At 40.5% G+C, this 21,939-nt stretch overlaps 1 protein-coding gene across 1 annotated transcript in view; it reads right to left on the bottom strand.

Annotated features, from left to right (window-relative positions):
• The window catches only part of SNTG2 (syntrophin gamma 2), a 503,218-nt gene that overhangs the window by 363,420 nt on the left and 117,859 nt on the right, over positions 1–21,939 (bottom strand). The window contains exons 11-12 of the mRNA XM_075595051.1: positions 13,006–13,049; positions 11,704–11,745 (exon numbers count right to left, since the gene is read on the bottom strand). Coding sequence (XP_075451166.1) covers positions 11,704–11,745; positions 13,006–13,049 — 86 coding nt within the window. The remainder of the gene's footprint in view (positions 1–11,703; positions 11,746–13,005; positions 13,050–21,939) is intronic.

Raw genomic sequence — 21,939 nt, 5'->3', positions numbered from 1 at the left:
CTTGTACAATTCTGAAAGAAAAGTCAATTAAATTACATTTTGAGGGAAGTATTGTATCTATTTTAATTTGTAAAAAATGTAGACCTTTATATACTGTACATACTGTAGCAACTACTTCAGTAATTGAAAACAAAATTACTTTAATAGAATTGTAAATTATTATGTAGGAAACTTTATAATTATGTGCTTATGATTATTAATTTTTGTTTCATAACATTTTAGTTTAATAGAACATGATAAACTTTTACTGTAACTAAACTGATGTAGCTCCTAATATATTTTAGCACAGGTGATTAACGTAACAACTTATCTGGAGGATTTCTTAAAAGACGATAAGCAAACACAGTACTGTGTCTGTGTTTTTTATTTTGATATAGAGAAATATACAAACCAAATGCATGTCGAAACGTTTCAGACAGCTATTGCGGAGCTACATAATTCAGTGCATGACAAAAAAACTCGAACATTTCAAGGATATCAATAAGTTTCACTGGTAAACAGCAGAAGATTCTTTACATTAACATTGATTATGTGTTCTATATTTATTTATTTCTATCTTTGAGGTGGTGACAAATTTGTAAGTAGACAAAACATTTTAAATGTATTGATAGCAGTACCACACCCTTATATAATAAACACAGGCTATTAATTGGTCCATGTGTTAATTGTTAATTTACAACAACCCTGCTTAGCAACCATTTGTAAAGGGATACAAATGTAACATTTCACTGCACATATGTAAGTAGTTTGACCAGTGAGATAAAGGCTTCCATAAATAGGGGGTTTGCCAATTAGCCAAAGCCTTGTACTTGACTTTTAGACATAGTTTGTCTTCCTTGGTTGAGGCCATATTTACAAAAGTGATCCCCAAAAAGGGATCACACAAAGATCCCTAATAGTTGCATTTATCCACAGTGTGAACAAAGAAACAAAGACAGACCAAATAGTCACAGGATATAAGTAACCCGATATGACAATAGTAATAGACTATTACCACAGACTTGTTAGTCACTACAGACACATCCACATTAAGGATAGAAAATAATACAATTGTATTAACAAATAATTCATACACTGGCGACCAACTTTATTCTTACTTGGCTAGCTCCGCGAATTTCAGAAGATCCTGGTGATGTGCGGTTTTGTGTCGTTTTCTCCCGGGGTGTATAGCGTTATTTTCGCGGCTGTGATTTAAGCATTTTATTCCCGCTGGCTGCAATACTGCAATGCCGTGTAAAAACGCATGGGGGCGTTTGCGAGCTGTTGTCTCTGAAGTCTAATACCTTCGCGGTTTAACCTACAGTACACAGTCTGTGCGTGCGCGCGCAGTAATAGTAAAATTGCATATTTAATTTATTTTAAAGTACAGTATTGTACATGCTCGGACCCTGTTGGGGTGAAGTAAGGGGGTTCCTAACATCTGGGGGAAAATGAATTTTAATTCTATGGTGAGTACTGTCTTGTTGCCGTATTATTTTGGTGGGGCTGGCTGGGTACTTCTTTAGGGGGCTGACCATTACTGTACATTAAAACTTTCTTTTTTTTTTCCTCAGAAAAGAAAACGGCTAATGGGGGGATTTCGATGGATAATATTGTACTGTTGCTGATGTTTTCCGGCCGTACAGTATACTGTGTAATAAACCCTGAATAAATAAAACTATGCATTTATTCTACATATTCAGTATCGTTTCATTATGTGTCTTCCACAGTATACTGTACAGTGGTATACAGTGCCTAACATCTATGGGCAAAAATAATTTTATTTCTAGGTGCCCTAGAACAGAAGTTCCCATGCCAATTGACCTCGTTCCCACGCCAATTGCCGTAGTTCCTACGCCAATTGCGCGACCAGCCAGTTAAAAAACAGTGCAGCAAGCCTCGACAGTACATTTGTTACACTGGCAAAGGAGCAAATGGAAACAATGTGAGGCAATTCAACATGGTCTTTTATTGGTGGAGTCAGTACAAAAACATTTATTACAATATTGAAACATTTAAAGTGCACAGCAATTCTAACCATCAACACACAATAATACATTCTGCAGCCTTTATTAAATTCTTCTGCCACTAAACATTTGTGGTGCATGGGGCACAGGGAGTTAAAGTGACATTTTAAGTAACATCTCCTTTATTAAAGAAACCCAGTACTGTATACAGTACAGTACAGTGGGATGGTGCGCATCACTGTCAGTCAGACCTGCACCAGTTCAGTCCTACAGGGCAGCAAACAGGGCAGGTTTTCAGGGCAACATTGAAAACCGTGCCTGTTTGCGGCCCTCAGGGACTGGAGTTGTGCATGTCCTGTGAAAAAAAACATACAACAACATCTCCAGCAGGTACTGTAGGGCAAAACATGTACAGTACAATACAGTTCAGCACAACAGTATGGTCTCACTGACAGTCCTCCACATTGTCCATCCATGGCCGATTCCTTGCATGGCGCAAAACGCCATTAATGCAGTCTCTAACGCCTTTCATTACAGGATCTGTAACTGTATAAAAGCGCCGCCATTCTTCCACAATGTTTTTCCTTAAATTGGCAGGAAGGGCCTTTTTTACGCGATTCACATCGTAGTTCACTTTGAACACCCACTCGCAGTACAACGTGTAGGGAACATGGTGCTTAAAAATGATCAAGGCATACTTGTGGGGTACACCAGCACTCATCACCCTATACTTCTCCCTAAGCGCCGCTGTCAGATCGCGCAGGGTGATGTCGGGCACTTTTTCGATGCGAGCGGGTGTAGGTCTTTTGGGAGCGGGTGTGCTTGTGGCGACGGGCGATGGTAGGATGTCTGGGAGGAAGTTTTCCTCCGGTCGTGGTTGCCGTGTTGTCTCCTGGCGTGGTCTTGACGGGGTTGTCATGTCCTCCTCAACGGCATACATGTACACTATATCTTCTGGTGGAGGGGGGTGCTTGGTGATGGAAGGGGGTCGGAGGTCCCATTCATCACATCCATGTCACCCTCCTGCTCCGGCGTCGGGGAAACAGGGGCATTAGCACCGAGCAAATAATGTATGCACGCAATGTCAGCCTCTATCTTCTCCATCCATTGATCCATCCATTGCTCCATTTGTAGCATCCGTTGCTCCACATTTAACATGGTCTCCAGAAGCAGATCTATCTTTGCCAGCACAATAGAATTCCCGGGGAGATCCACACGTATCCCATTCAGCATCCGGTCCAACGAGCTGCTTCTTGTGCATGGCGTCTGGACATCTGGGGGGATGGGTGCAACGGAGGATGAGATGGGGGTTCCATGGACAGAAGCGGCATCGATGCCTGTGGATAACCGGTAGAGGAGAAGCGGTAGTGTCGAAGAGGGATGGAGAAGGTGACCTTTGGATTTCAGAGGCGGAAGCATCGTCAGATGGAACCGGAGAAGATGGGGGTGGAGAAGACGGGATGAAGATTTCCGGGACAGCTAAAGCAGAGTCGTCGAAGCATATGGGAAGTGGTCTGCGGGTCCGATGGGTTGGCTGCCATTCGTTTTGCGTAGAGAGCGTATTACCGTATATCTTCTTCACATAATGAGGCTTACGTCTAAGAAACCCTTAACCTTTGGGGTCAGCAGAAGGTTTTCTTTATTGGCCTTAGCCTGTCGCTTTGCCCTTGGCGTGGAAACGGCAACCGCCTTTCGCTTTTTCAGCATGACAGGCACGGCAGAGGTGAGAGGTTTCTTGCGTCCATAGAACCGGGGATGCTCCATGGAACCAGGTGGCACAATGCAGTACAGTATCTGGACAAGGGCAAGTTCATATAAAGATCCCGGAGTGGTGGCCTATGCAGGCGACCAGGTACAGGTGTTGAAAGGTGTTGAAAGTGGGCGTGTGAGTCATTACCGTATAAATACACCATCCATTTTGTGTATTGACTGCACATAGAATACACATCGACTAAACATCGAATATACATTCTTGTGTTTGTATTTCTTTCTACTCACAGCAATGCCTGTTAAAAAGATTTCAAAGGATCTCAGCATGCGAATTAAGGAGATGTACACGAGCGGACACCGAATTGCTGCTATCCAACGCTGGTTAGCAACTTCTGACCTCGTTGTGCCATCAACCACCGTGAGCTATCATGCACAAGGAAAAAACAGAGACCGGAAAAAGGCACCAAGGGTAACAAACGCGTAAGTATATTTATAAAACTTAACAAAAAAAAATATATAGAAAACTGTACTGTACATCTACAGTACAGTTCTGTATCTACTGTAATACTGTTGTTATTTCTGTTGATTTATATTACAACATACTGTACAGTAGTTTGTCTATTTATATTTATAGTACAGCAGTACAGTATACATTTTTGTATATTTCAATTAATCTTACAACGGTATATACTGAATAGGATGTACTGTATATTTATATTTATATTACAACAGTATATTTATTTTGTATATTTATATTTATAGTACAACAGTATATATATTTTGTCTATTTATATTTAATGTACTGTATATTACAACATTACATTTATATACATTTTATATTGCTGCATATTAATAAAACAATATAATTTCTTTACATTGTAGGGAGACAACTGTTCTGGTGGACAAAATAAGTGAGGAGAATAATGAGAGGAGTGCATTAAGGGTCAAATACACTCTGCAGGAAAAGCACAATCTGACTGTATCCGAGACCAGCATAAAGAAGATGAGACGCAGCATTGGATGGAAATATGGACGTGTGAGGTTAGTACTGGACAGTACAGGAGGTAAAAGTGTTGTTTAGCAAACTGTACTGCACTGTGCCGTTAAAAAAAAATTTCCTTGTCATTACAGAGCGTACCCCATGATACGGGACGCAAACAAAATCAAAAGAGGGGTCCAGGCCCAGGCATGGATCGACAGTGGGGAGACTTTTCAGGATTGCATCTTCACTGATGAGTCTACTGTGTCGCTGGAGAGATTTGCAAGATTTGCGTTCCACAAAAAAGGACGCTTATCTTTGAAGCCGCGGCCAAAACACCCTGTGAAGCTGCATGTGTGGGGTGCCATCTCTAGGCGTGGACTGGGATGCATTGTCATCTTTGAAGGTAAAATGTATCAAATATAATGTCGCCTAATGCACTGTACTTGACTAGTGTTGCCTTACCGTATGCACTGTACTGTACTATTGTGCAGTTTTTTGAGCACTTTTCTTTTCTTGCTTTAGGAATCATGAACAAAGCTTTCTTCCAAGACAACATTGTGCCCGAGATAGTGCAATACATCACATGCGACTTCTCCAATGGTCACCGCTTCTACCAGGACAACGATCCCAAGCACACTGCGTCAACGGCGCATATCCTTGAGCGCGGCATCAACTGGGTGAAGACGCCAGCGGAGTAAGTGCAGTAGACCGTGTCCCATTTTTGTTCCCCACTGTTTTTAGCTCTTAAACCAATTGTCCTTTCTTTCCAATGACAGGTCGCCAGACTTCAATCCGATCGAAATGGTCTGGCATCAGCTGAAGGACCATATCCGGAAAGTGGTGAAACCCTCCAAAAAGGACGAGTTGTTGAAAGGCATACTGAGTTTTTGGAACGATGTACTCACTGTGGAACGCTGCAGTAAATATATAGACCATATTGCCACTGTGTTGCCCATTGTCATCGCGCGTAATGGGCAAGCATCAGGAAAGTAGTACTGTGCTGTAGTATTGTAAGTACAGTATGTTACAGGTAAGTATGGCAAAGATTTTTTCTTTCCAGATAGTAAGAGTACTAGTACTGTATACAGTAGTTAGTTTTTTCTTTACAGAGAGAGCAGCACCAGCCATCAGGTTAGAGTACATAGAATTTAACAGTAGTCAGAGTATACAGTAGTTCCAGTACAGTATACAGTACACTAGTTTGACAGTACTACAGTAACTGCCTACTAACTGACCCATTTTTTTTCTTTCCAGAGAAAGCTGCACCAGCCACCTACAGTAGTTCTGCCATAATACAGTACAGTAACTGCACAAATTTTTGGTTTTCTTGTCGTTCCAGGAAAAACGGTGGCCTAGGGGGATGGGGGCGTTGTGTCCAGTCAAATCTGCTTGTACAGTCAAATGTACAGTATATAAACAGCAGCAATGATGTACACAAAACCTCTCCTCTCTCAATGAACTACTGTACTGCAGATAGAATGAGGAAAAGATAAAGACTAAAGAAAAATTAATTTTACTATACAGTACAGTATAAACAGTATAGTATATTATACAGTACATTACAGTACTGTACTGTATATACTGTAGAATTAAATAATATATTATAAATGTGCATTACTCATGTTTCCCCATGTTTTACAAAGGTTTTCCAAATGGTTATCCAATTTCAAGCTGCCAAAATAACTTAATAAAGACTGCATTACTGTATGTATTATTCCTGATTATTTTTATATTTGTATTTTTTGGTTCCTGATAAAATAAAATAAATATTTATTCACTTTCCTGTGAATTATAATCATTGACACCCCTACAGTGCACCAATGAATTATTTTATTTATTTATTTATAAAATATTTTTCCAGGATTTATATATTTTTATTTTAAAGATATTAAAGAATGTACTGTATTGTATTAAAAACATGTGACTGTAAACCATAGTGACTGACAAATATTTTCACACCCTGATGAAATACTTTATCAGTGTACTCTCAATTCTCACAGTGCTGTGCACATCAGATTTACATTTCAAATTCGAGAGGGGATTTTTCAAAGCATTACCGTTCAAACAACAGGCCTCTAAGGGTTGGGGGAGGGGGATGGTGTGATTAGACGCAGGCGTGCTAAGTGTTTGTAGCTCGGCTATGGGCGGATTAAGAACACAATGGCAATACGCAGAAGATCAACGACCCAGTGGAGAGAGGGGGATGGTACTGTAGGCTAGGGTGACTCAGCCGATTGACGCTTGGCTAGGGAGGGATTAAAAACTCTGGAGGTGTGTGGCTGAAATAGTTAACAGCAGTGTCATTTCAAAAGGCAGTTCATCATAATAATTTGATGAATAAACCCCCAAAGACAACCCCCAAATACAGTACATAAAAAGCAAGTCACTTTAACTCCCTGTGCCCCATGCACCAAAAATGTTTTGTGGCAGAAGAATTTAATAAAGGCTGCAGAATGTATTATTGTGTGTTGATGGTTAGAATTGCTGTGCACTTTAAATGTTTCAATATTGTAAATAAATGTTTTTGTACTGACTCCACCAATAAAAGACCATGTTGAATTGCCTCACATTGTTTCCATTTGCTCCTTAGCCAGTGTAACAAATGTACTGTAGAGGCTTGCTGCACTGTTTTTTAACTGGCTGGTCGCGCAATTGGCATAGGAACTACGGCAATTGGCGTGGGAACTTCTGTTCTAGGGCACCTAGAAATAAAATTAATTTTGCCCCTAGATGTTAGGAACCTCCTCACTTGACCCCAACAGGGTCCCAGCAGTAATGGCGGCAAGAAAGGGTCACGCCGGCGAGGAGGGTCCTACCATTGAGCGCAAATGGCGGAGAAAGCTTTGAACCGGCTAAGTCAGAATGAGCAGAAACCTGGAATCCACAACTCCGGTTCTGTTCTACCTAGAGGGCTCATATTCGGTGACCATGTAGTCCTAGTTGCGGCAGGATTGCATGGCAAATTGCGACCCTCTTGTGGCAACAGAACGGAGTCAGGGTGATGTTAAAGTTCAGATTTCTGCCTTTGACTTGCATGGCAGAAAAAAAGCCACTTTGGTATTCTGCTTTTAAACTGTCTTTTGGTATCTCCGGTTTCGGGGGTCTTTGAAGGCTGATATTTTGCCACTGTGGCAAGGGTCCTCCCGCATGAGGACCAGGTAAATTTCAACCCGCTCAGACCCACAGAACGGGTTATTTTACATTATATTCGCGCAATTGGCGTGGGAACTACTTAGGGCCGTGGTCAAGTTCACGGGCAATTGGCGTGGGAACTTCTGTTCTAGGGCACCTAGGAATAAAATTATTTTTGCCCATAGATGTTAGGCACTGTATACACTGGCGACACACTTTATTCGAGCTCGGCTAGTCCCACGAATTCGGGTATACTCGGGTGTATTGAGGTTTGTGACTGTTTTCTGCCCGAGTGCATTGCGTTATTTTCCAGGCAGGGATTGAAGCATTTTATTCCCGCTGGCTGCAATACTGCACAGTATATATATATATACTGCATTACAATTCATGAATTTATGCCATCTGGTAGACACGCAAAGCATTGCAGCCTATTAAATCCTAATCATTATCATTTAACAGATCAGCCGCCTGTCAGCCAGGCATGAACCATGGCTGGGAAGGCAAACGCAACGGGGCTTGTCAGAGGTGAGGAGCGGCGCATTCCAGGTATCTGCCAGGTACATACTGGGTATTTGCTCGAATAAAGTGTGTCGCAGCAGTACCACTGTACAGTATACTGTGGAAGACACATAATGAAACGATACTGAATATGTAGAATAAATGCATAGTTTTATTTATTCAGGGTTTATTACACAGTATACTGTACGGCCGGAAAACATCAGCATACAGTACAATATTATCCATCGAAATCCCCCCATTAGCCGTTTTCTTTTCTGAGGGAAAAAAAAGAAAAGTTTTAATGTACAGTAATGGTCAGCCCCCTAAAGAAGTACCCAGCCAGCCCCACCAAAATAATACGGCAACAAGACAGTACTCACCATTGAATTTCCCATTCAGCTTGTGCCGGCGCCGGTCCACTGACAGTCCAGCTTTCTTCATCATCCATGTCGATAGTTGGCAGCGGGACTAGTCCACCTGTAGTCAGCAGGTGAGGCTGGAAATCGCTTAGGTACATGCAAGCTTCATCAAAACTGCACGCCAAATCCAGCTCAGCCTCAGGCTCAGGCTCAGGGTTGTCACTGACAGTGGGACCATCATTGGAAGCCGGTGCTGGTGCTGGTGCTGGTGCATTGCTTGGCAGCGACTGACGCTTCTTAGTTGGTTTTAACACGACCCTTCGCCTTTTGCCGCCTCCATGATCATAGATACGGGAAAAATCCGGTGACACACACCAATACCCTCCAACAAATTGGGGCTCAATACGGTGAAAACAGGGGTCACTACATAACCTTTTCCTTACTGCACGCTTCCACGTATGAGGAGTTGGCGAAAATTTGTAAAAGTCATATTTTTCGATAAAATACTGATAAATTTGAGCAACTGTTGCCATCTTATCCTCTGTTGCATTAATCGCGGCCCATATCAAATACACGTAACTTCTGTCAGGTTTATGGAAAGCAGGCTGCACTTGAACACTCATGGTGGGTCTCTGCAGAATAGTGTAACACAAACTGGTCTTTGTCTTTCTTTAATATGAAAAGCCTAAATTGATACATTTTGGCAACTCTTCCTTCAGTCTCAAGGCCAAGGCCAAGGCCAAGGTCAAGTTACAATGGCACACTGTGGCACAGTATCTTTTTTAAACGAAACACCTGCAAGCCGACACATTACTGATTCGGCGCATTACAAGTCATGAATTTATGCCATCTGGCGGAAACGCGAAGCATTGCAGCCTAGTAAATCCTGAACCATTATCAATTAACACATCAACCGCGCGTCAGCCGGGCATGCGCCTGGCTGGGAAGGCAAAAGGAGCCCGGTATACTCCAGGTGAACAACGTGGCATTCCAGGAACATGCCAGGTAAAAGCCGGTGATTAGTAAGAATAAAAGCTGCCGCAGCAGTACACGCAGTGCAGACATAGCTACAGTGAAATATAAATCCCCAGTGGTGAAGTATGGATATAGATGAATATATATATATCGCCGAATTGGGTATTAGCATACTTCAATATACTGTGTACATATTGTATCTGTGTGCAGCCTAATAGGACACACATGCATTGACAATGGAATGGATTGTATGCAATGAGCTCCTATGAGAATAGTCAGTCTAGGAACAACAAACAAATCCAGATATACAGGTCTTGGTTGCTTTAAATCCAAACTCTAAGAGTTATGCTTCAAATCTTGCCGAGTCATAGCCATGACAAATTTGTCCTCTTACAATATCCATTTGATTAAGTTTTTAACACAATTTAGTAACTTCCCAGTAATTGTCTAAAAGGGTCAAATTACAACTGTGACCAGGTGAGGTTGGCGTGAACTACCTTCCAATCAGGAGATTGCTATTTAAGGCTGGATTTTTCAATCACTATCTCTATTTGTCAGCAAAAATAATTCGGGCACCTCCTCCTATAGATTTAACCATTTTATTTGTTAGTTTTGTCAGCTCAAGATTTATTATATAAAAATTAGCTTACATGCTTTCTAATAGACTTGTTGCTGTATTAATTGAGTGAATGGGCATTAAGGTGCTGGAGGGTGTCATAGTACAATCCCTAAGGGCCAAGTGTCTACCAGTGCCAGAAGGAGGTCTACATGTATGTACAGTATCAAGGGAAAAGTGGTGTGACTCTGAAATAAAATCAAAGAAAATCAGATGTACAGTATCACAGAAAAAGTCCTGTTGATAGGAACTTGCTAGTTTCACACAGTATTAACTTCTTTAGATCATTTCAGTTGCATTTCAGATCTGTGCAACCATAACTATCTAAGGAGCTTATCACATTTTTATTTTACAAACTAATCACTTGCTTAATTCACATAATATACTAATTCATAGCCATATAAAGTTTGGAATGAAAATGGTGGAAAAGAGACTTGATTTAATAGTAGCAAAGCTGAAATATGTTGTGAATCTTTCACTGCTGGGAAGGTCAGCTGTTCCATCCAGCATTGAAAAGGTTGAACAGCAGTCCAATGCACCAAAAAATAGTATCGCTTTGCCTAATACATGCAGCCACTCTGTTCACAAAATATTTGTTTAAGACAGTTTTAACAGGTGGGAAAGTTATTTTAATTGGTTGGAAGCCTTCTTTAAAATAACTGAATTGTTTATCTTTGTTAGAATGATTCACTGCTCAGGGTCTGTTTTTGGGCAAAGTTCAGCCTCTATAGTATCTTGCACTGATTATCAGAGATAAACTAGAACATCTGTCTGTAAATAACTACTATCACTACAAGACCGTTGTAAAAGAAACTAACACTGTTATCTACAGTTTCCCTTTCCTATACATTTGTTATACTGAATGTGTTTCCCCTAAGATATCCAGTATATTCTGTTCATATGATAATTACCATCCACTGCCACTTTTGGAATACATTTGTTAGCAAAAACGGATTTTCTACTAAAAATAAAAACCTCTTTCCTTTTTCACCATTCCACCTATTTCCAGACTGAATTACACACCCACAACACTTTTTCAACACTTAATTTACCAATTACATTGCTACGAATAAGTAACTTTCACTACAAATCTCTTACCGTACTGTATAGTGTGTGGAACTGATTAAAACATTTCAGATTTGAGTAAAGATATGTTAAATTCACTGTTCATCCTTCCCTTTCCCTAAATATGCATACAGAGTATGGAAAAATAATGAAGACATCTAAGATATGTTTTTACAGTCTCATCATTGAAGAGCCCACTGCAAGAATGACTGGCTACAAGTAACTGGTACTCCAAAAAAATGACATACTGTAGAGGGTGTTTGAAGAAAATTGGAAAGCTTTCACTAAAATGATGGGTATTATTGCACCATCAGTGCTAAAGGCTGCGTTGTAATGGATATCTTAGTATTGCAGTGCAGCAGGATCACAAACTTTACAAAAAGGTTGAATACAGAAAAATGCACAATAGTTACAACTTACCACTTCTTCATGAGTTGCATTTTCTACATTTATACCATTGACCTGAAATTGGAAAGATATTTGTGTTCATTGTTACTGCACATAGCTAGAGATGTGCTTGTGTTGTCTGTGAAACAATAGGAATCTTTTTGCATAGAGAGAGGACAAGATACTACATTGAATACAAGAACTAAAAAGTTCTTAAACCCATATTATGAATAAATTAATCAGACCTAGTTTCTATCATTTGAATCAAATTTAAAATTAGCAAATCAAAGCAAATTTGATAGATGAATTATTCAACATATAATTTTTAAACAAATAGCATGTTTCCCTACTAGATTTTATAATAATGCATATCATTAAACAGAATATTTAATATGTTGTGCAGACTACAGTATTTGTGTGTCATTCAGGCAGAAAAGTTGATGATGTATAATGATAATGTTAATATAATGTTGGTTTTATATGGCGTTGATCACCGTAAAGCAGCAGTCCTTGCTGCTCCATCATTTTATTGGGGGTATATATTCTTTTTATACTAACTGACTCTTGGGGTACATCATTGCGGATCCATGGTTTCCTAATCCCCAGGAACCGGTGGTTCCCAAAATTCAACTACAGTAGTTTTGAATAGAAAGGGTATCATAACGCTCACCAATTGAAATCAATTGGTATATGAATTTGCCTATGTTGCCAGAATTGGCAACTGGTGCTACCTATGTGCTAAGATAATGTCGATTTATCAAAAAATAAGAGTGCACCACTTAAATGTGCTTCCTTTTGGGGCGACAGCCATTTTTTCAACAACTGTAGTTTTGACCATCGGGCAAGAATACTTGCTTGGTGTACATAATATGTCTGTCATCTAGTCCCCTCTGGTGCTCAAAAGACAGCTACAAAGATTTTTTAAGTCCCACACTGAATAACTGGTTGGTCCCTAAAGTTCTGTGGACTGCAAATCATAATCTAGAGATGACCTGGTAAAGGTAAACAAAGAAAAAAACAACAGGCTGTTGCTTTAATTGAATGTGGAAATATGTTTACTTGGATTAACATGAAGATTATAATAAATCATAAACATGGTTGCTCTCTTTAATTTTGCTGTCATATCCCAAAGAGGGATCTAGGTGATCATCAACAGTCTTAATTAAATAAACTAATTTGCATACAAATTACTTGTTAAGTTTCATATGTCTCAGCCTGTAAATAATCCCTTCTGAATTAATTTTGTACTGCACTCATGTTGGGGGGCGGGGGGAGGGTGTTCCAACTATGATAAAAACAAACTGTTAATATCCAACATGTTGAGGCTTTGCCTACCTTCATGACTGCATCTCCTATGAATAACATCCCAGTCTGGTCAGCTATAGGGTAGCAAAATCATAAATCACCTGTTAATGGAAAATCTTAATAAGCAGGTACAATATATGTTAGGTGTACTATTAGGTCAATACGAGTCAATGAAAACAAGGAAGAACATCAGATTTGTGATAAAGCCCTATAAAACAAATTAAATTATATTTGCATGATCATTTTTTTTAAATGACAGCCATATAAAAAATAAATCATATCATGGCAGAAATTGAGTTTAATAGGATTAAGGATCTTCATCAAATGTGTTAATTCAAGTTTTTTTATGTTTTCAACCATGTACTGTACAATTTGTCTTACAGTACACACAAGTAAGTCTAGATGTCCAGTACGTACAATATAGTTAAGAATGATAAACAATATAACATACAAAAGTATTACATTAACACAAACTGCCACAAAAGACAGAGACTCATGGAATCCAAAGCAGGATAATATAAATTGTGAGTTAATGTGAAGAATTATGTGGGGACAGGAGAACAAGTTATGTAAGATTCAGTTGGTATGGGGAGCCCAACAGTACTGTGTCTAGTGCTAGAAAACCTCTTAAAGCCCATTAAAATGAATAACTGTAGGGTGTCCTAATCTGTACTGAAAGGTATCTGATGGCAGAGGATGTCTTAGTAAATTGGACCCTTATTGAATTTTCCTGCACATGTACTGTAAGTTATATCATTAGGATTTACTGTATACTGCATTACCTCACATGCATTGAGGTACCCTAACCCAGGGGTGCACAAACTTTTTAAGTCACACCAGTGACGTCTTGTCATGGCAACAAGACGTCTCATTGTCATATGACGTTGTGTTGCCATTTGACGTTGTAGCGTCATTTGATACTGCTTTGTTATGGTGACACATGCCTGGAGCATCCGCAGAGCAGGAAAGAGGCTATTACAGAGGACCCACGCTCTTCCCTGGCAATCAGTTTAAATGTTGTGGAGAAGAATGCGAAGCCCCTGTAAGTATGCCATCCCCTTTACAAAATGGTTCCCCTCCAGTTTGTGCACCCCTGCCATAACCTACAGTCCAGAAAGAGATGATCAGTATTATTTATGTATGTATGAATTATATGATTGTAGTGTATCTGTGTGTATATATACACAAGATAAGTAGCGCTAAACCTCATATATAGGGCGTGAATAAAAATAAATGTGAAAAAGATAATTAGATAAGTGTATGATTAATTAAAATTCAATTATTACATATAATAAACAACAAAACCACCAATCAATATAAATGGATATGTAGATAAAGTTCAAACTGGAGAAGATGGGGATTCCAATGCAACTTCAAAAGGTGATCAACCTCATCATAAAGGAAAACCGGAATGGAATGGATGCAGGTCAGCAAGAGGCTGTCAGCAACCTGTTTATCCCATGGTAGGGACCTCTGGGGAATGTTAAACCCACCATGAGATCCACAGAGAACTGCCATCAGAAGGACTCAGTGTTGGTGCTTCCGCATCAACTGGTAGAGCGTCAGTGCACAACCCTACTTGTTTTGTCACATGCACGATGATCCCTTTTCATGCTGGCTATCATTTGGCCCCTTTATTCCCATGGGGGAGCGCACCTGCAAATTTAGCAGAGACTAGTAATCGTCTCCTGCCGACGGTATCTCCCTCTAGTGCTCCATTGTGCCCCCAGGCAGGCAATAATTAGGGCATCTAGTTACCCAGCGGCTTTCACACCCAATGAATTATCCAAACGGGGTGTTAATACCACCAACAACTCCTTAAATGCTGGTAGTATTCAATATACTGCAGCGAGCTACAGCCTCCCCTGATTTATTCCCAGAGGGGAGCACACCTGTGAGACTCTAGCAAACTAACAGGGATTTTTACATGGTCTATTGCCTCCATAACTTTACCCCTGAGCAGGTACCACACCCAGGGAGCTGTATTACCATTTTTCCCCAATACCCCTTTGCCGCAGTACTAACCAGCACTGTTGTAGTACTAACTTGCACTCAAAGTTCATATTTCAGATATGAAGATGTTTGTTATCTTTCAAAATACCAATATTTTCGACCAGAGAATGTATATTATGATATAAATATCCTCTTTATGTACCACTAACCAAAGAAAAAAAATAAAATAAAGTTTTATTAACAAATGACGTCGACGCTTCATGTTAGTATATATACAGTGCAATTAAAAAGTACTCCATTGAGAGGCTGCGGTAGCTATATTGGTACGTCCTTAGCCCACTTATAGTTAGTGGGTAACAATTATGTTGACTGAACCACAACACCGTTTAGCAATATATCTCTGTTTAAACCAATTGTTAATAATTATGACTCATAGCAGGACATTACTTCCTATCACCATAATACTCTTCTTAGGTGATTAGTACCCGTCGAGTCAAAACCACTATGAAAGTTGATGTATTGTATGACAGCGATACAATTGCTACAGTAGTTGTATGGTACATTAATACCCCAAGTAACAAATTAGCTGGTATATAAGATACAGCTCTACAATGAATCATATGCACATAACAGGTAGGTATATGTCATATTAGACACAATGTACATTTAGCCTCATATAACTTAACATGAGTATATTGTATTAGCGATACATACAGTAACTGTTGATCCCTATGTTAAAGTGGTTGGTATAGCAATCTAACAGTCCATGTACTTCAACATAAAGGCTCACTTGGATAGTCACAGTACACTAATAACTGATACACATATTGTGTTTAGACAGTATCTAGGAAAAGACAGTGTACAGTGGCGGCCGCCTTTATTCTAAAGCGGCCGCCACCGCAAAGTGCGGGCAGACGCGGCTGTCTCGCGGCTGTTTCCTGGCACGTGCCGCGCGTCACAGTGGCGCTGGTCACACCGTGCCAGGGTTCCCCGGCATCCCCGAAGGCCCTGAATGTTGATGGGGTAAGGGGAAGATGCAGAGCAGCCAGGGGGAGCAAGGGGGAGCAGCTGGGGATCGCGAGGTGAGCAGCCGGGAGGCGCGAGGCGCTACGAAGATGCGCACGCGGGGAGGGGAAGGCGGCTGGCGCGTGGCTGGCGCACGGCCAAGTTCGGCGCCCAGCCGAAAACAATTCCGGGCAAACGTTAGGATAAAGCTGGCCGCAGCAGTACATACAAGTGAGCCTTGCGTAAACAGTAAACTGATTAGAGGTCTAAAACGTCCATGCAGCGGCGTGACCCCCTCGCAAACGGGATGGCACATACACACCAACAAATCCCGTCATGCTACAGTGCAGCACCTGGTGTTCTGATCTTCTGAGTCGTATTGCCGGCATCAATGAGAAAAAATATAACCATACAACCTGCTCTCGTCGGTGAAGTATAATCAAAGCATTTGTTAATAAAACTTTATTATATATTTTTTCTTTGATTAGTGGTACATAAAGAGGATATTTATATCCTAATATACATTCTGTGGGCGAAAATATTGGTATTTTGAAAGATAATTTAAACATCTTTATATCTGAAATATGTACTTTGAGTGCAAGTGAAAGGGGCTCTTTTGAGGGGATTTTTCCCTATTAGTCTGTTTACAGTATGCATATTATTTATGTCCCTATGCACCTTGGTCACCATTACTAGATATAGGGTTTGAGCATTAGGGATTGAGCAGCAAATCGTTTGTATAATATTGTTGTAGTACTATCACGGTTTAGCTTATACTGTAGTGCCGACGGTTATTCTAACACAAACCAGTGGCAATCGCCAAAAAGACCTAGGTAGATGCTGGGTCTAGTTTAAGGCATTTCTGCATTGACTAATGGCCCATCAGATTAACAGCGAGGGACCCTGGCAGTCCCATTCAATCTGAATGGGACTGCCAGGGACCCGTGCTGTGTTATCCGATGGGTCATTAGTCAATGCAGAAATGCCTTAAACTTGCCTTAAACTAGACAGGTTACACCCAGCATGTACCCAGCATGTAACTAGGCTAGTTTAAGGCAATACATGTGTAGAAGAATGGTGCTCAAAAATACCAGGACCTATATCCTTATAATAAAAGGAGAACAAATGGAATAGGGGGAGCGAGGGATCAATAGATATACATCCATAAACGACGAAAAAACTTGCATAGAATAAACCCAATGTGGTGGGATTGGGACAGAACGCGTTTCGCCGATTGGACGGCTTCCTCAGGCTCATAACATGACGTGTGGTGGGTCCCATGAGCTCTTATAGACCCACCTAGCTAATTAGTTAATTAGTTTGTATTGTTTGCACAGTTGCCTGCAATAAGCGCCATTCACTTGTTGCTGATTCTCTAGCTCCTAGCCTGTTTCACATGACATTGCTAGTGTGTCCATTTTATGCAGGGTTTTAAAAGTTTTCAATGCATCTTACTCTTATCTACTGCATCCTTGTGCCTTACAATATTTAACTTCATTGATTTAGTCCTCTGGGTTCCGTTACCCTAATTAATAGTTCATAATGTTCCCCATAGTTTTTTAAACGCAAAGTTGGAAATTAAAAGCTGATTTCCCTTCATCATCTAGGTTCATTAAAAACGTTTTAGGCATATGCTTTATACAATAAATTTAAAAAAAATTTAAAAAAAATATAAAAAACAGTTTTATACAATCACCGTAAAACCTCACACATACTCTATTTATTTGGGTTTTTGAAAACAGTTTCAAAGCGGTAGTAAATGGTATCTTCCCCTTAAATCTATATCTGACTGTTAATAGGATTTAATCCATGTTATCGAATAAAAGATTGTGTAATAAACCCATTACAATTAAATAATTCATTCAGTAGACAACTCTAATAATACAAAAAATAATAAGCATAAAATGGGAAGAGCACATAGGCAATATCAGAAGAGGCCTAACAACTCACAGTGTACCTGTACACTTCAATCAGGTACATGGGGGAGATCCATCTGGCTTGATCTATAGAGGAATAGAGCTAGTCAACGAAAATTGGAGAGGTGGAGATAGGCTTAAACGATTGAGACAAAGAGAAACGTTTTGGATATACCAACTCAAAACTTTAACACCGAAGGGCCTGAATGTTGACTTGGATATTTCGGCGTTTATTTAAGCAAGGATGACACTTGTAACATTGGGGTGTAGATCGAGCTTGATTTTATCCTTTAGATTAACTTCAATTTTAATTATATGTACGATATTTATATACTAATAATTTCTTTTGTCCCCTCCCCTCCTCCCCCACATCATTCCTCCCCACCCATCCCCCTTCCCTTTTTTCCCTTTTTTTTTTTTTTTTTTTCCTGTCTCTTCCCATTTTATGCTTATTATTTTTTGTATTATTAGAGTTGTCTACTGAATGAATTATTTAATTGTAATGGGTTTATTACACAATCTTTTATTCGATAACATGGATTAAATCCTATTAACAGTCAGATATAGATTTAAGGGAAAGATACCATTTACTACCGCTTTGAAACTGTTTTCAAAAACCCAAATAAATAGAGTATGTGTGAGGTTTTACGGTGATTGTATAAAACTGTTTTTTATATTTTTTTTAAATTTATTGTATAAAGCATATGCCTAAAACGTTTTTAATGAACCTAGATGATGAAGGGAAATCAGCTTTTAATTTCCAACTTTGCGTTTAAAAAACTATGGGGAACATTATGAACTATTAATTAGGGTAACGGAACCCAGAGGACTAAATCAATGAAGTTAAATATTGTAAGGCACAAGGATGCAGTAGATAAGAGTAAGATGCATTGAAAACTTTTAAAACCCTGCATAAAATGGACACACTAGCAATGTCATGTGAAACTGGCTAGGAGCTAGAGAATCAGCAACAAGTGAATGGCGCTTATTGCAGGCAACTGTGCAAACAATACAAACTAATTAACTAATTAGCTAGGTGGGTCTATAAGAGCTCATGGGACCCACCACACGTCATGTTATGAGCCTGAGGAAGCCGTCCAATCGGCAAAACGCGTTCTGTCCTAATCCCACCACATTGGGTTTATTCTATGCAAGTTTTTTCGTCGTTTATGGATGTATATCTATTTATCCCTCGCTCCCCTATTCCATTTGTTCTCACGTTTGTATAAGGGCTTCGGACTATCCCTTCTAGGGGTTGAAGCAGAAGGGACCATAGGAACAACTCTGCAAGAAAAGAGAGTAACCATATCTATTGGTGTCATCACTATCTGTTACTAAAGGTAAGCGCCTGGTCTCCCCCATTTATAATAAAAGGAGAATGAGGCACACACTGGGTAATTTCCAATATAAGTACTAAACCTATAATGGGGCTCTAATCCACCCTGAAGGTGGGGGTAGGTGCACCCCCCCCCCTTACCTCATTGGGCTTGCCCCAGGTAAACGTACTCACGACTCAGTATCCCCAGTAGCTCTCTCCACAAGCATGCAGCTGCGTCAGGTCAGGAGAATCCAATTGCAATGTGTGTGCAGCGCACAGCAAAGAATAATAAGGAGCAGGTCTGGCAAAAAATATTTCTTTAATGTGAGGCCATAAAATAGAGGGTTGCAACCCTTCTACGCGTTAAGTACGATACGTGCACTTTATCAAGGCAATCTTTAGAATACTCGTTGTCTCGTCTATACCAGTGCTCTACAGCTGTACCCTGCCCACCGTGGCTGTATCACAGGTGTATTAATTACCAGGGCTTGACAAGTATACAGTACACTGACTCTGACCAATAATCATGTGGCTGACCAGCTACTGGTCATTTATATATTTACATTTCACGTTATATCAAACAATATGTTTCCACCTTTTTATTCTTTTGTTTTATTTGTTGATTTTAAATCTTTTTTTTAGTTTTTTTTAATAACATGAAACAATATAAATACAATAATTCATGGATTTTTTTTAGCAATAAATACTGTACCCCTACTGTGAACAGGGCTGCTTGCACTATTGTGGAAGTTAATTGCATGTTTGCTTTCTGGCATCAAGTGCACCACTTTTCTTTCTTTCTTTCTCTTTCTGTCTTTTTTTTGCTGGGCCCAGTTATCTTTTTTTTGTTTCCTTTATCTGAAACCTTACTAACCTTTATTGTGGTGTCCTGAGGTCAGTCAGTACAAGACAGGTCTGGTTGGTGTTAAAAACAGTTTGATGTTACACAGCCATGGGCAGTCTCTGTTAAAAAGGAAAAGGGTGTTTCCTTCCTGCATACCACAGGGTAGATTATACCATGATATGGAGGGGGGGATTAAAGTAAGTGATACTGAATGTCATTTATTTTGCAGAGTAAAGACATGCATGTTTGAAAAAGGTACTGTTTTTGGGGCTTGCTATAGAAAATTGTATGTTGTGTGAAGTGTATTATGTTTGCAAATTGTGTAAGTTTTGGGAGACAACTCCCCTGTGTGGTTTACCTAATTTGGTTTGGTCCAAATTAACCAGTAATAAAAGGGAGGGGGTTTCTTTCCCTGGGGTGCTGCACTCCTTGTTGCTGCTATGTGATATGAGGTTGTCTCCTAATGCACTCCTTACTGCTGCTATGTGATATGAGGATGTCTGGGGAAATTCAGTGAAAGGATGCAAACTTTCTAATGCAGATATTGCTGGCTACTCTCTGTAGCTGGAGACATCACGCTGGGGGAACTGGCTGTTGTACACCTGAATGTGGAATACCTAATAAAAAGAAGGTTCAGAGAACAGCAAAAGCCTCTTCCATTCTTCCCAGGGTCTGATGCTGATGCTTCTTTAAACAAAGGCTGGGACGCAACCTTTCACATGTGGTGGTAGCGGTGGGATAATTGATGCTGTACCGAACATCTAAACCCTGTGGTCCCCGATGAAAAGGACCCAAAGGAAAGTAGCAGCTCGCCCTAACAGACGAAGATATCCAGGTGTCCTGACCAGACAAGAGCAGCGCCGACAGGAGATGGAAGAGAAACAAGAGCAGCAGCGACGGGAGATGGAAGAGAAACAAGAGCAGCGGCGACAGGAGATGGAAGAGAGACAAAAGCAGCGGCGACAGGAGATAGAAGAGAGACGGCAGAGGGAACTAGAGAACCGCAGTGAGGAACAGGAGCGGCAATGGGCCACACAAGTAGAGCAACAGGAGAGACGGATGGATGATATGCAGCGGCAGCAGATGGCGGACTTTATGAAGCTCCTTCAAGCAGGAACCATAACACCAGCACCTGGGCCTATCATCCTCAAAAAGATCGGTTTAAATAAACTGAGCCCTGAGGATGACATTGAAGCTTTTCTTGTCATGTTTGAGAGGGTGGTCAGAGCAAGTCAGTGGCCAAGATCACAATGGGTAATGAGGCTAGTGCTCACACTGACCGGGAAGGCTCAGATGGCCTACAGTGCTCTAAGTCCAGGGGATGCCGAAGACTACGAGATGGTGAAAGAGGCCATGTACAGGCGATATAACATCAACCCGGAGACGTTCAGGCAAAAATTCCGCAACCTCTGCTATAATCATTCAGAAGGACTGCGGGTGACTTATGCCAAATTGATGGATCTTATGAATAAGTGGATTAAGCCGACCGAGAAGGCAAAAGAGGAAATTATGGCGCTATTTGTCCTTGAGCAGTTCCTGGAGATTCTGCCATAAGGTGCGCGACTGTGGGTGCAGGAACATCGACCCAAAACTGGGGATAAAGCTATAGACCTGGCTGAGGATTATTTGGCAGCTCATCAGGAATGTGAGAGAAGACCAGTGGTAAGATCTCCTCCCGCCTCATCACATGCACCAGTAAGGGAATCTTCATTTAGACCGGGGGCAGGTCAGAGGTCACATATACAGGATAGACGAATATGCCATCTCTGTAAGAAACCAGGACACATAGCCAGATATTGCCGACAAGGGAAGAATGGGCCAAGTACTATGATCACCAATGTAATTGAGAGGTGCGACCGGAAAATAGCAAGGTGAATGCTATTCGGGAAGCAGCGATACCTAGAACCAAAAAGGAGGTAAGATCCTTT

Source organism: Ascaphus truei, chromosome 4 (genome assembly GCF_040206685.1).
Source record: "Ascaphus truei isolate aAscTru1 chromosome 4, aAscTru1.hap1, whole genome shotgun sequence".
Taxonomy (NCBI): domain Eukaryota; kingdom Metazoa; phylum Chordata; class Amphibia; order Anura; family Ascaphidae; genus Ascaphus; species Ascaphus truei.
The sequence above is the reverse complement of the archived record's forward strand: the minus strand, read 5'-3'. Positions and strand labels throughout refer to the sequence as shown.